The sequence below is a fragment of the Penicillium cinerascens genome, assembly GCF_028974065.1.
Source record: "Penicillium cinerascens strain IBT 15544 chromosome Unknown scaffold_4_segment0_segment1, whole genome shotgun sequence".
NCBI lineage: Eukaryota > Fungi > Ascomycota > Eurotiomycetes > Eurotiales > Aspergillaceae > Penicillium > Penicillium cinerascens.
The window spans coordinates 1,065,711-1,077,850 of NW_026695298.1; the positions used below are offsets into that span (position 1 = coordinate 1,065,711).

Genomic DNA, 12,140 nt, shown 5'->3' on the forward strand with positions numbered 1-12,140 from the left:
AGCGAAACTCGTCGAAACTGTTTTGGGAGAATCAATGCTCCCTTTGGGCAAATTGGGAGCGTTCGACTGCCAAAACAAGTGATGACTTTCCTATCACTCTCAAAGGTACATCAATAAATCATTCGTACGTCCGCTGCAGCATTGAGCAACCTAGCTAACGGCACATAGCCCTCGCCAAGATGAAACAACAAGCAACGCGTGACCGAGAGAGTAGTGAGCGGTTAAAATGGGCAAAATCGGCCATAAAGCTTGCCTCTAAAACAAAGTCTGTGGGTATCTTTTGCGACTTGGTGAAATGGAGTCAACGATTCCTACGAGATCAGGTAATTACCCTTTTTCCCTCAACATTTTGTACTATTTCTAACTTATCATCATAATAAAAGCAAATGTTTCCCAGTATCTTGACTCTTATTTACTATGAGGCCAAGAATGTCCTCCCATGTGGAGCTAACACACGAGTGGTGAAGCCGACATCCAAACTGGATCTTCGAGCCGATGTGCAGAAGGCACATCTGATTTTGGAAGACCTGCTTGAAAGTTTACTACTTTTACTTCGCGAACCATGGGCTCGTAACATGAGAAGCATGACATTCATGGTGTCTGACCTGTTCTCCACTATCGTTCGTAAGAGGATGGATGCGGTAAGGTACTATCTATCCAAGGGATTAGCCCCAGAGTCTGAGCTAGTTGAGACATTACTTGACTCCTTGTTACCCATCATCATCGACTTTGAGCGTGAAGGAAACACGGAAGGCCAAGCAGCCTTTCCTTGGAGCGGTCCAGCGGGAGCAATGGGGAATGTCGAATGCCCTAGTAGCCCTAGCCGAGTCGACCTTTCATTCATGGACCGACTGGGAAAGGCACGGGATGAACTTTGGAAAGACCTGCGTGCTCGCGATACCCCAGATATCTCCGCATTAGAGTCTTGTTGGCCTCGCGGTCTTCCAATCCAACGTTTGGTTATGGACGAAATGTGGCTGTACCATTCCTTGGAGCGTCCCGAAGAAGCACCGTTTCTGTCGTCTAGGACCCAAGAAATCTTATTCAGCCCACGAGATATCGCCATCGCCGCGAAACCACATCCCCACGGTCCCATCCCCAGGTTTGTGGATGACTTGGGGTTTGCAATTCGTGCTACAATTTCGCGCGAAGCAGAGCAGACAAAGTGGGTCACACTTATTTGGAAGCATTATTCCTCGGTTCTTCAGACACATCCATTGCACCTCGAGATATTCGAGGATTGGCTGGTTGGTCTTCTTCGAGATGGTTTCGCGGTCGAAGCAATCAATATCGTGCGGCCTCCTTCACCTCCACCACGCATCCCGTTGATATCAAAAGTTCCAATGGAATCAGAGGTAACAAATTGGAATCCACATCAAGATGCCGAGGATAGGGAAGTTGATGTGCCTTTGGTGGATGAAAAAAGACCAAGAGAAGTACCTCGAATCCTTCTCAATTACCGCATGCACCTCCCAATTCAGATCGGCGATGGATCATTTGTTCGCACCCGAGAAATAAAGCCGCAACCAAAGCTCGGTCCCATTGGATTCTGGCTCGATGGCTCTTCATCCGTTGCTGGAAGCAAGGACATTTGCGTCAACCGCCGGGAAGCAGTGATCTTGTCAGCTCTGCTGATTTTGGACCATTTCACCTCACAGCCACGACTCCTAGGGACAAGTTTCCCTGAGACCGAAGGCCCCCGCTACGGACCAACACGTTTATCTGACGAGTTTGTAACGCGAGTGATCGAGTCGGAGGTGAATGAGCCCATGACAAAGGCGCTCGTCGCTTTGGAGGGAGCTGTTCAGCATGTCCCAGCTCAGATATTGCGAGATCTCATCTACTCTTTCTTAGACACGCTGAAAGCATCACCGAATGCTTCCAATTATCCGAAGCTCTTGCATTGTACGTTTGAGTTGATCAAACTACTATTGCACAGCAGTCAGCCACAGCTGGTGACAGGAGTGGCACTCAGAGTATGGAAGGAATTTCCTCATGATTCTTCAAGCCATCGCAAAGTGAGCCTTGTGAAGATCGGAAGAATCCTTACGCCAAGCCAAGCCGGCGATCTAATGCAGACTTTCGTTGCGGATGTGTGTGATACACTCCAAAAGCAGCGAGCACCGGGTGACACTGACAGCCCAGAAATGCCGTTTATCAAGATCACCACAGTAAAGATGCTCGTACAGGCTCTTGCTGAGGCGGATTTCCTTGCACCGTCTACTCAACTACACTTCCTCGAAAGCATGTGTGGCGCCAGTAGCCATATTGACGTCCGTGTGGAGATAGTCAAATCTGTTTTCCAACTGATTCGCCCGAATCAGCATGCTGATGTATTCAGGGCCTTGTCCACTATTGCCTTGTCGTCGGCTGCGGGGCCTAGTGAGAGGGACATAGTCACTGAGGATGGCTGGCGCGCAGCGGAGGCTGGAGGTTCTCTGCCTCTAGTCCTGAACGCCCGTCCGATCCTAGATTTGATTGTCTCAGATGCAGCCATGAAAATCCCGGACGAGTTACATTCGGATTATGTTCAAAAAGTCGTGTTGCCTTTGGTGACAGAGTCTATCCGCCAACACACCCGATGGATGACTGTCCTGCTCGCAAGGCTTGGCCTTTCACTCTCAAATCTTGGTCTAACCGCCGCGGACATCGGTCCTTTCCCTTCCGATCTAGTCAACAAGGTCCTCCGCAAATGGGCACGCTACCTTCCGGCGACTTATCTGCAGTATCATCGCAGTTGGGGTCTTGTGTACCTGCACCGTGACTCTTTTAACCGAATCTCCGAAGCGCTCGCGTCGTCCACGGACCCAATAAAAGAAGATTCCAATGTGCGAGATCACTTGCAAGCCCTTCTCAAGTCCCAGCGCGATCGATGTCCTCTCAGTTATACCTATCGCTTCTGTTCCCTTATAGACAGCAAAGTTCCAAACGGCATCAACGATGAGCTTTTACTTGATGACTTCAGATCTCGTGTCGAAGTGTTCTCAAAGTCTCCAGTCGCATACAACCATTCATTGAGAAGATACAGCGTTCATCCGAGTTATACGTTATGTGTTCTGCAGGGATTGAGGAAGGCAAGAGAAGATCTCGGCCGTCCTTTTCCCTCGCGTTATATTCATGCCACCAAGCTCATGATGATTATCGTGGATGCAGCGGAACTGGTCCGGAAAGAAGGATGGTCACCCGAATTGAGCACTCATCCAGTGACTGTCCCAGCCACATTTGAATATGAGGTTGAGATGCTTCCCTCGCCGTCATGGAGCCCACTACCATCAAATTCGGCGTTGGATAATTTTGTTTCGGGAATAACTGGATTGATATCAAAATACGCCGCAGACCCCGTGTTACTGATCAAGGTTGGTTCCTTTGCGCCGATTTTGAGAGAGGTCCGCCAGGATCAACGCGAAGCCTGTGCTCTGCTACTTGGAGAAGACTCTGATGATGGAAATGATCGAGATAGGCTCGTCAAGGCCTGTGTCCGAGTGAAATTGGCAGTGTTGCTGTTGGAGGATGCACATAAAGCGGAGGTGCCGCTGAATGAACGTACACTCAGTATGATCGAGAAGTGGAAGGGAAGCGACATTGATATGGTCCGGCAGGCTGCATGGGCGTGGAATTGGAAGACTAGTAACCCGAGTCCGTACACTTCGGTGTATATTGAGGGGTGAGAATGAATTTGTTTATGCCTCCTCGTTGTATTTGGTCCTCTTCTCAAGTTTCTACTTGTCTTTGTTAGCCTAGCTATCCAGCCAAGAAAATGTTCCAAAGGATATTCCAAAGGATGTTCCAAAGGATGTTCCAAAAGAGGATGTGGTCGTAAGAATCCAAAAATCTTACGCAACACGACGAGCGTGGCTCTTTGTAGGATTCCTATCATGCCAGGTAAGGTAGGCAGTATATTAGATCGGAAAGGGCGGTTTGTAGAGGGTTTGGAGACTTTAGTAGTGCCACTGTACTTCAAGTACGGTCAGAAACTGGGTGCACCGCTATGACCGAGTAAGCCTCTAGATCATCAGTTAGATGTAGGAGTTTCGGCGAAAATGACCACCTTGCCAGATCGTTTAGAGCCAGATCGTTAAGAGCCAGCTCTTTGTTTGACTTCTGCAACTCAGGGAATATTCTAGCTTCCATATATTACCCATACGGTCAAGCGACGGCCTGCCGCTGGAGTTACGGGTGGAAAAGCGGCCGTTTCTGGCGCCACAAGCTATCATTTTCGGCGTCAATTTCATAGGTCCTTATATTCTAGGTGTAAATCTCAGTAGCAGAGGGATATGTAACTTGGATTGGATGTATGAACACGTCACGGACATCTCGACCCCAGTAACCAACTACCAGTCAGATCAAAGGAAGTACATGCAACAGGGTATTATGTATCATGATAGATGCTGCCATCGTGAAGCAGACTCAAATAGACAGGATTGAAACATCTCACAGGGATCCCGGCGGGCCGTCAAGGCGTGCCATGCGAGATTCCAGGTCGCGTACCCAGGGCTCGACAGTTTCGACATTAGACTTGAGAGCAGCCTCACCCTGGCGCATTTTCTCCTCGACGGCCGTGAGGCCTTCGCGCCATTGCTCGATCTCCGAGTTCATTTCAGCCTGGCGTTTCTCAAGCGCGTCAAGCGAGTCGGCGGCGTGGGCGGCACCCGCGTGGCACGCACGGAGAGAACGAAGACGCTCAAGAACACTGGGTAGCAATGGGTGCAGGGACTGGATGGTGGGGAGTGTTGCGTAGAGAGCCTGGATCTTGGCAGCATTGTCGTCATCGGGTGGGTTGGAGCCGTCCGCTGTAGGGACAGCATCGGCATCAGAGCCGGAAGAGGCAATTCGCGCAGTCTGAACAGCTTTCGCAGCATCGAGTGCGCGTCTGCGGGCTGATGCAAGAGCTTCGGCATCGGTAGTGAGTTTACGAACTCGTGTGGAGAGAGCTTCGAGATGAGGGGTGGTGAAACCGGGAACAGCACTTGGGCCGCCGGCCGAGGGGTTTGTTCCCACAAGAAGACCGGTGAGAGCTGAGAGTCGAGATGTAAGCTGATCTAGGGACGGCAGCACTGGTTGCAGCGCAGGCTCGCTGATGCCATCTCCGACAAAGGGGTTCGAGGAGCTTGAGATGCCCATCGAAGCTTCAATGAGCGCCAATCTACTCTCGAAAGCTGCTGCATGGGAAAGAATGCCTGCTGATGGCGCCTCAGCTGGTGGAGGAACTGTCGTGACTGTTGTTGAACCATCGGCCGGAGGTTGTAGCTTTTGCGATTGTGAAGCTAGGGCAGATTTGTTCTCAGACCCAAGTTTCTGAGACAGTATAGTAGCAGCAGAGTGCGAAGTAGTCTGCCCACCTCGCGAAGATGCATGCAGATTATCCAGGGCTCGGCTCAATTCCGCTACACCATCGCCCAACTTATCCTCCGTCGGTTTCTCAGCTCCAGACACACCCTTAACCGTCCCACTCTCGACAGTATCATCCTTGCCGGAAGTCGGCTCGTTCTCCATCTCCAACTTCAATTCCTCAACCTCTCTGCGCAGGCGTGCCAGCCGCCGCTCCAGCGACTCGTCCTCGCTATCACTAAAGTCGCCGACCTCCTCGGTGCCATCTTCGCGCATGCGGTGCCGGCGCCGACTCTTACTCTTACTGCGATAGGCTTGGCGTTTTGTGGAAATGCTGTCGGAGAAATTCACCTCGCGGGCGTCCACTGCGGCACCCATGAAGTGCATACGCGCCTGGTCCGCGTTGACTCCTTCGCGGTCAATGTCGGAGCTGGAGTCTGCATCGTCATGCTCGGATTCGGTGCGGACTGTAGTGGGCTGGATTGGGGTGGACCGTCAGTACGATCTATAGTGGCCGTTGCTGGCAATGGCGGACTCACGGGGATGGTGGATGCGTCGTCGGTCAGGTCAGGGGTTTCGTAGATATCTGGGGCGGGATCCTGGGAGTGCGGTTAGTAGGGATGAGGTAATTATTACCAAAGGCAACTCACCAGGTCTGGAAGACCAGCGTATTTCTTGTTGAAAGCCATTGCGATGGAGGTGGGAAGAGACCGTCAACAATGAGGCGCCCGCTATAGCTCTCACTCGGGAAAGATTGACACCCCAGGCACCAAGTATTTTCCAGGCATCACGTATTTTCAGGCATACAGGCACCGAATGACTTGGTATGCACGTGTCAGCCTCGGGATTAACACATGCTCGAGCAGGCGCAACCGTGGACCCAGTGAGGTATAATAAGGAGACGATCAACCACATGTTACGTAGTTCCTGCTGTTTTTCTCTTCTTAAGTCCATTCTACTCTCTTCAACCTCAATCCTTAGCTCAATTCGCACCTTGTTCGTTGCGATAAACATCTCAATTCCACAACTAAAACCCCACAACCCCGCATTCCAAGCTCTCCAAGCCACCATGGCCGCCCCCGCCGATGTCACAGTGAAGAACCTCAACGGACAGTGGGTGATGGTACGTGTCTATTGAAGAAGAATCAAGGCCACAAAACGGACACTCATGGCTCACGAACCCCTGTGTAACAGGACGCAACCCTGTCCAACCCCACCGACCCCATCCTAGCTCTGGTACGTACATCCCAAAACGCTCCGTCACGTACGGACAGCGTCGCACAAAACTTCAACATACCAATGACGATTTGGAAACAAGAGCCCCCACTAACACGGCGCAGCAAGGCATGAGCTGGTTCCTCCGCAAAGCCCTTCCCTACGCCACTGTCACTCTGCACGTGAACGAGTACCCCGACTCGACCAACCCGCAGGTGTACCACATCGACGTGGAACAAGTCATCAGTGGCGGCATTGCCGGCAGCAAGGAGACGCGCCAGCTTGACTGGCAGCAGCGTGACCACACCGACAACATCTTTGGCGCGCTCAAGGGCCGTTCGCGGTTCATTCGCGGTGCTAAAGGTGACGACGGCAAGGTTCGCCCGGCTGTCGAGGTCCAGACTAAGGTCGGCGAGCCGGAGGCCGATGCTAAAGTGCAGCGTTTCCTGCGCGGTGAGATCCTTGCCGATGGCTCGGCTGCGGATGGTTTCCTTGTTGACGAGGAGGGCGCTGAGTTCGGCGAGGGCGAGGGACTGTACATGCAGAGCTGGGTTGTGAATGAGGAGAGCGGCTGGACCGCTGAGCAGGTAGGTCACACTGTTTCTATGATTGAGACTAGATGCTAACATTTCCTCAGATCTGGGGCTTTGAGATTGTTGATGGCCAGCGCCGCCACACTCGTCGCGTTGCTGTTACCAAGGGTACCAAGGTCGAGATGGCACGACTTGTTTACACCTTTGAGGCGCGTCAAGCTGAGGAGTAAAGGAGTTGGGACTGAATGGGCTTGATAGGCCAACAACGCTGCTGCAACTCTGCACCTGGATAGAATATAGAATAGTTTTTATGTTCGATCCCGTTTCGCTAGCAATTCAATGGAAAAGAATAAAGATCCAGCGAAATACACAGTCATCCCGCAAATCAAAAAGGCTTAGAATATGCTATTGCCCAATTTGGCGATCCAAAATAAACGAAACCAAAGGGAAATGAGGCCAAAAAATGTTCTAAACTAAATTCATTGCAGATTGAGGGGCCCGTGGGCAGTATTTTTGGAGACAAAGATGGAAAAGGGGGCGTGAAAATGACATGAAGTGTAATATCGACAAGTCACCGATGAAACTAAGAGTGGGTAGGCATCACGACGTTGGCCTTGGTGCTGACCGCATCCTCGCTCTTCCAATGGCTGGTAACGGTCTTCTGCTGAGTGAAGAACTGCAAGCCAGGCTTGCCGTAGAAAGTGTTGGCACCGCCACCGGCGATACTCTTCTTGTTACCGGTGAAGGAGAACATGGGCAGCGGGACGGGGATGGGCACGTTGATACCCAGCTGGCCGGCTTCACATTCCTTCTGGAAGCGCGAGGCGGTCGAGCCGGAGCGAGTGAAGACGGCGGCACCGTTGCCGTATTCGTTGGCGTTGATGAGATCAATGGCGTCGTCCAGAGACTCGACATTAAGGCAAACGAGAACGGGACCGAAGATCTCCTCCTTGTAGCACCTCATGTCAGGGGTAACATTGGTGATGATGGTGGGACCAACCTAAATTGGAAGAATCATTAGTCTGCTGTCAAAAGGCAAGGCTGGTCAAAAAAAAAAAAAAAGGGAACGTACGAAGTTGCCGTTGGGATACTTCTCGGGCATCTGTCCACGGCCATCCAGGAGGATAGTAGCACCCTCCGCCTCAGCACTGGCAATGAGATCCTCAATGCGCTTCTTACTCTCGGGGCTAATGACAGGACCAAGGTCCGCACCTTCCTCGAAGCCACCGTTCATGTGGAGACCCTTGGCACGCTCAGCAATCTCGGGCAGCCACTCCTTGGTCTCCCCAACCATAACGACAGTGCTCAGAGCCATGCAGCGCTGACCAGCAGCACCAAAGGCAGCACCAGTAATGGCGTTGAGAGCATGGTTCTTGTTGCAGTCGGGCAGGACAGCGGCGTGGTTCTTGGCACCCAAGTTAGCCTGCACACGCTTGCCGTTGGCAGAGCCACGAGTGTAGATGTACTCGCCAGCCTTGTTGCTGCCGACGAAGCTGATGGCCTTGATAGCGGGCGCGTCCAGGATGAAATCCACGGTGCGGTGCTGGCCGTGAACGATGTTAATAACACCGGGAGGGAAGCCGGCCTCCTTGGCCAGCTCGGCCAGGATCATAGCAGCACCGGGGTCGCGCTCAGAGGGCTTCATGACCAAGCAGTTGCCAGTCACAGTGGCAACGGGGATACACCATAGCGGGATCATGGCAGGGAAGTTGAACGGGCAGATAGCCGCGACAACGCCCAGCGGTTCGCGGTAGCTACGGGTCTCCATGTCCTTGGCAACCTCCAGAACCTCACCGGTCATCTGGGTGGTGATACCACAAGCGGTCTCGGCGACCTGCAGACCACGAAGAACGTCGCCCTTGGCATCGGCGAAGGTCTTTCCTTGCTCGAGAGTGATGGATGCGGCCAGCCGGTTCCAGTTCTCGCGGATCAAGCTGGTGAACTTGAACATGATCTGCTGTCTAGCCATGATGCTAGTGGCGCGCCACGCGGGGAAGGCCTTCTCGGCCGACTTGACTGCGGCCTGCAACTCCTCATCGGTACTTTGTGGCACACGAGTCACCAGATTGTTGGTGGCTGGGTCATGGAGGTCGATCCATTTAGTAGCCTTGGATGGCACGAACTCGTTGTCGAGGAAGTTGGCGGTGTCGATAGGGTTGGCAATCTTTTGATGGTTTGTCGGGTATTCCGTTGCAGTCGAAGCAGCCGAGGTGGTAGGAGGGGCGAGCTGCTGAGCGGTGGCGTGCAATCTGCGGGCAGCCGACATAGCCCCGGGGGTAGCGATAGCCCTCTGAGCAGTGAATCTAGCAATTGGGGTCGCGGTGGTGAGAGATCGAGCACCGGAGGCAGCTCTAGCAGTAACCGCGGGTGAGCGGGGAACCGCACGGAGAGCGGGGATAGAACGGGCCAAAGACCGGCGGGCGGCCATTGTGAATTATATGAAAGAAGATACAAGGATGAGAAAGGGTATCTTAGAGAAGGAGGGAAGAAGAAGGGAGGAAGGGCAAGTAGAAGAGTAGTGAAGAGGGGTGGCAAGGGTCCTCAGGAGTATAAGACCCATTTACTGTTACCCCAGGTCCGAGGTCAACCGACCGCCTTCCGTCGGGTTTCCTCAAAACCAAACACAATCGGCCACTTCTCCGATAAGCTCCATCGGCGAGGGCAGCCAATAATAATGGCCAGCCCGGTTGCCCATCGCCGACGCTGCCCGCAGTCGCCCTGGAGCTTCGGATCTAGCGTACTTTAGGCAGGCCATTCCGAGGAGAACAGTCACTCGCCTCATTTATCAGACTTTTGATTTATCAAGTAATTATCAGAGTTGGACATGCTCTATACGGCGATGACAAACTCCTAAGTGGAGAAAACAATTGCAAATTGGACACATTCTCCAGGCTTGGAGATAAGTATACTGGCTTTCATTTTTCCGAAGTAGATCTCGGATTACCTAGAATACTACTACACAGGCCAAAATACAAACAGGAAAGGGAATCAAACGCGGGGGGAAAAACTGTGCGATCTCATTTGTTTGGGTTTATGGGGTAAGCTTCTTTTCCACTCTCCGGGTCCACCTTTACTCCGCGGAGGACCGGGTGGTGCGCTTAGTAGCACCGCCCTTGCTAGTATCAGCAGAGGAGCTGGTAGCTTCACCGGTTTTCTCCTTGGAGACACCCTCGGCCTGCTTGCCCTTCTTCGCGGGGGAAGCAGGGCTGCTGGAGCCAATGGCACCGACAATGATCAGGATCGAAGTGAGAAGAAGAGCCACGAGACCACCGGCCACCTCGGGCACGGTCTTGACGGCGTTGACAGGGTCCTCCTTGGCCAAGCCGACGAAGTAGTCGATCTTCTGGCGGACAAAGGTGACGGGGTCCTCCTTGAAGGTAACGGTGGTGCCCTCGGCAGGCTTCTCGATCTTGGGCTTCTCAGCCTCCTCTTGAGCCTCCTCGATGGGGTACTTGACATCAAAGGTCTCCTGGCGGAGCTTCTTAGCATCCTCGACGGAGTGGCCAATGTACACGTTATCGAACAGAATGTCGCTCTGCATAGTCCAAATCTCGAAACCGATGGCGCCCATGGCCTCAAAGTTGGAGGGGGTCTTGTCCTCGAAGTAGTTGGGGTTGGCAATCTTGCGGGGGGCCCAAGGACCCTTGTAGGCAGGGTTGTCAATCATGGGAGCGGACCACTTGCCCTTGTACTCGGGGTTCTTCTTCATGGGGCGAGTCCACTTGCCGCAGCCAGAGGCGTCGGCGCACTTGGGGTTGGGGACAGTGGGAGCGACCCAGTCACCATCCTCCTCGTCATCCCAGTCCTCGGGCTTCTCGGCCTCTGGGTCGGGGATGATGGTGGGCTCGTCCTCCAGCCAGTCAGCGGGCTTCTCAGCCTCCTCGTCCAGAATCTCGAAAGGAGCCTCCTCATCCCAGTCCTCGGGCTTGGTAGCCTCAGGGTCAGCGATCTTGACCTCGTCGACCCAGTCGGCGGGCTTCTTGTCCTTGGGGTCGTCAATCTCCTTCTCAGGGTTGACGGCAGGGGTGAAGTCCTCCAGAAGGCTTCCCTGCTTGGTGGACTCGCCGTTGATCAAGATCTCGAAGGTCTGGTCCGGGTTCACGATCAGGGTGTAGAGGGAGGTGACCTTGTTGGTGCGGGCCACGGGGGGAGTCTTGAGGTGCTTCTCCTCATACTCGCCAGTCTTGGGGTTCTTGTGACGGAAGATGAAGTGGACCTGGATGGTCTGTCAGTTGCTGGATCACAATGGTAGTTCAATTGGGCATTCATACCTTGTTGGTGGCACCGCACTTGTCGGGACCGAACATGATCACGTAGGGGGAGCTGTTGGAGAACTCCTCCTGGTGGAGTTTCTTGTTGTCCTGAAGAAGCTTCAGGTAGGCACCACCGCAGACCAGGGAGTTCTGCGGCTTAACCTCGTACTGGACCACAAGGGTCTTGCCCTTGTTGTCAATCTTCTTGGGGAACTTGGCCGAGATGGCGTGGTGAGCGGCCGGGTTCTTGACGACCAGACCCTTGTCACCCTCGATACCCTTAAAGACGGTGGGCTCCTCGACCGCCCACTCGCCAACATAGGCCCAGTCCTCGTCGGACTTGGGGTCATCCTTCTTCGCGTTCGAGCGCTTCCACCGGGTCTCCCAGTCGTCGGTGAACTGCTCAAGGAAGGGAGCCTTAAGAGCGGTAGGCTAGAAAGTAACAATTAGAAGGGCCAATCGTGGGAATTGAGTGGGGCAACGAACCGTGAAGGTAGGTCTCTCAATGACGGTGGCATCAGAGTTGATCTCGGGCTCCTCGGCGTAGACAAAGCCCATAAGGGAGGCCGAGGAGACCAGGGCCGTGAAGGCGGCGGCGTCGAAGCGCATGATGAACAAGACAAAGAAGCGCACAGCACCAGGGATATGGGAAAAAGAACACCGAGGAGAGAAAGAGGAGAAGCGGAGCCCGGGGCGGTTATATAGAAGAGGAGCGGGCGACAGTCCAGGTGGCCTTTTCCATGCCAGCTCCTAATTGGGCTTAGCCCCTGTGAGGTACCCGCGACCTGCCTTTCGATCCCTTTCTATGTGC

The 12,140-nt window shown here is 53.4% G+C and overlaps 5 protein-coding genes across 5 annotated transcripts; 2 read left to right on the plus strand and 3 right to left on the minus strand.

Annotated features, from left to right (window-relative positions):
- Positions 1-1,463: 1,463 nt before the first annotated feature.
- N7498_009494 (uncharacterized protein) lies at positions 1,464-3,668 on the plus strand (the record flags this gene model as incomplete). The annotated part of the gene is made up of 1 exon (XM_058456550.1): positions 1,464-3,668. One exon carries the CDS (start codon positions 1,464-1,466, stop codon positions 3,666-3,668), a length of 2,205 nt encoding a protein of 734 aa, XP_058303449.1.
- Positions 3,669-4,431: 763 nt separating this feature from the next.
- N7498_009495 (uncharacterized protein) lies at positions 4,432-6,017 on the minus strand (the record flags this gene model as incomplete). Its single annotated transcript, XM_058456551.1, has 3 exons — positions 4,432-5,805; positions 5,868-5,927; positions 5,979-6,017. The coding sequence occupies 3 exons, from the start codon at positions 6,015-6,017 to the stop codon at positions 4,432-4,434; spliced, it is 1,473 nt and encodes a 490-aa protein (XP_058303450.1).
- Positions 6,018-6,397: 380 nt separating this feature from the next.
- On the plus strand, positions 6,398-7,306 carry N7498_009496 (uncharacterized protein; the record flags this gene model as incomplete). Its single annotated transcript, XM_058456552.1, has 4 exons — positions 6,398-6,451; positions 6,523-6,564; positions 6,669-7,130; positions 7,181-7,306. 4 exons carry the CDS (start codon positions 6,398-6,400, stop codon positions 7,304-7,306), a joined length of 684 nt encoding a protein of 227 aa, XP_058303451.1.
- A 353-nt stretch (positions 7,307-7,659) lies between these two features.
- N7498_009497 (CoA-acylating methylmalonate-semialdehyde dehydrogenase) lies at positions 7,660-9,504 on the minus strand (the record flags this gene model as incomplete). Its single annotated transcript, XM_058456553.1, has 2 exons — positions 7,660-8,076; positions 8,149-9,504. The coding sequence occupies 2 exons, from the start codon at positions 9,502-9,504 to the stop codon at positions 7,660-7,662; spliced, it is 1,773 nt and encodes a 590-aa protein (XP_058303452.1).
- Positions 9,505-10,146: 642 nt separating this feature from the next.
- Positions 10,147-12,017, minus strand: clxA (calnexin; the record flags this gene model as incomplete). The annotated part of the gene is made up of 3 exons (XM_058456554.1): positions 11,816-12,017; positions 11,348-11,761; positions 10,147-11,292 (listed from the first exon to the last, which is right to left on the minus strand). Exons 1-3 carry the CDS (start codon positions 11,936-11,938, stop codon positions 10,147-10,149), a joined length of 1,683 nt encoding a protein of 560 aa, XP_058303453.1. The 5' UTR covers positions 11,939-12,017.
- Between the last annotated feature and the right edge of the window lie 123 nt (positions 12,018-12,140).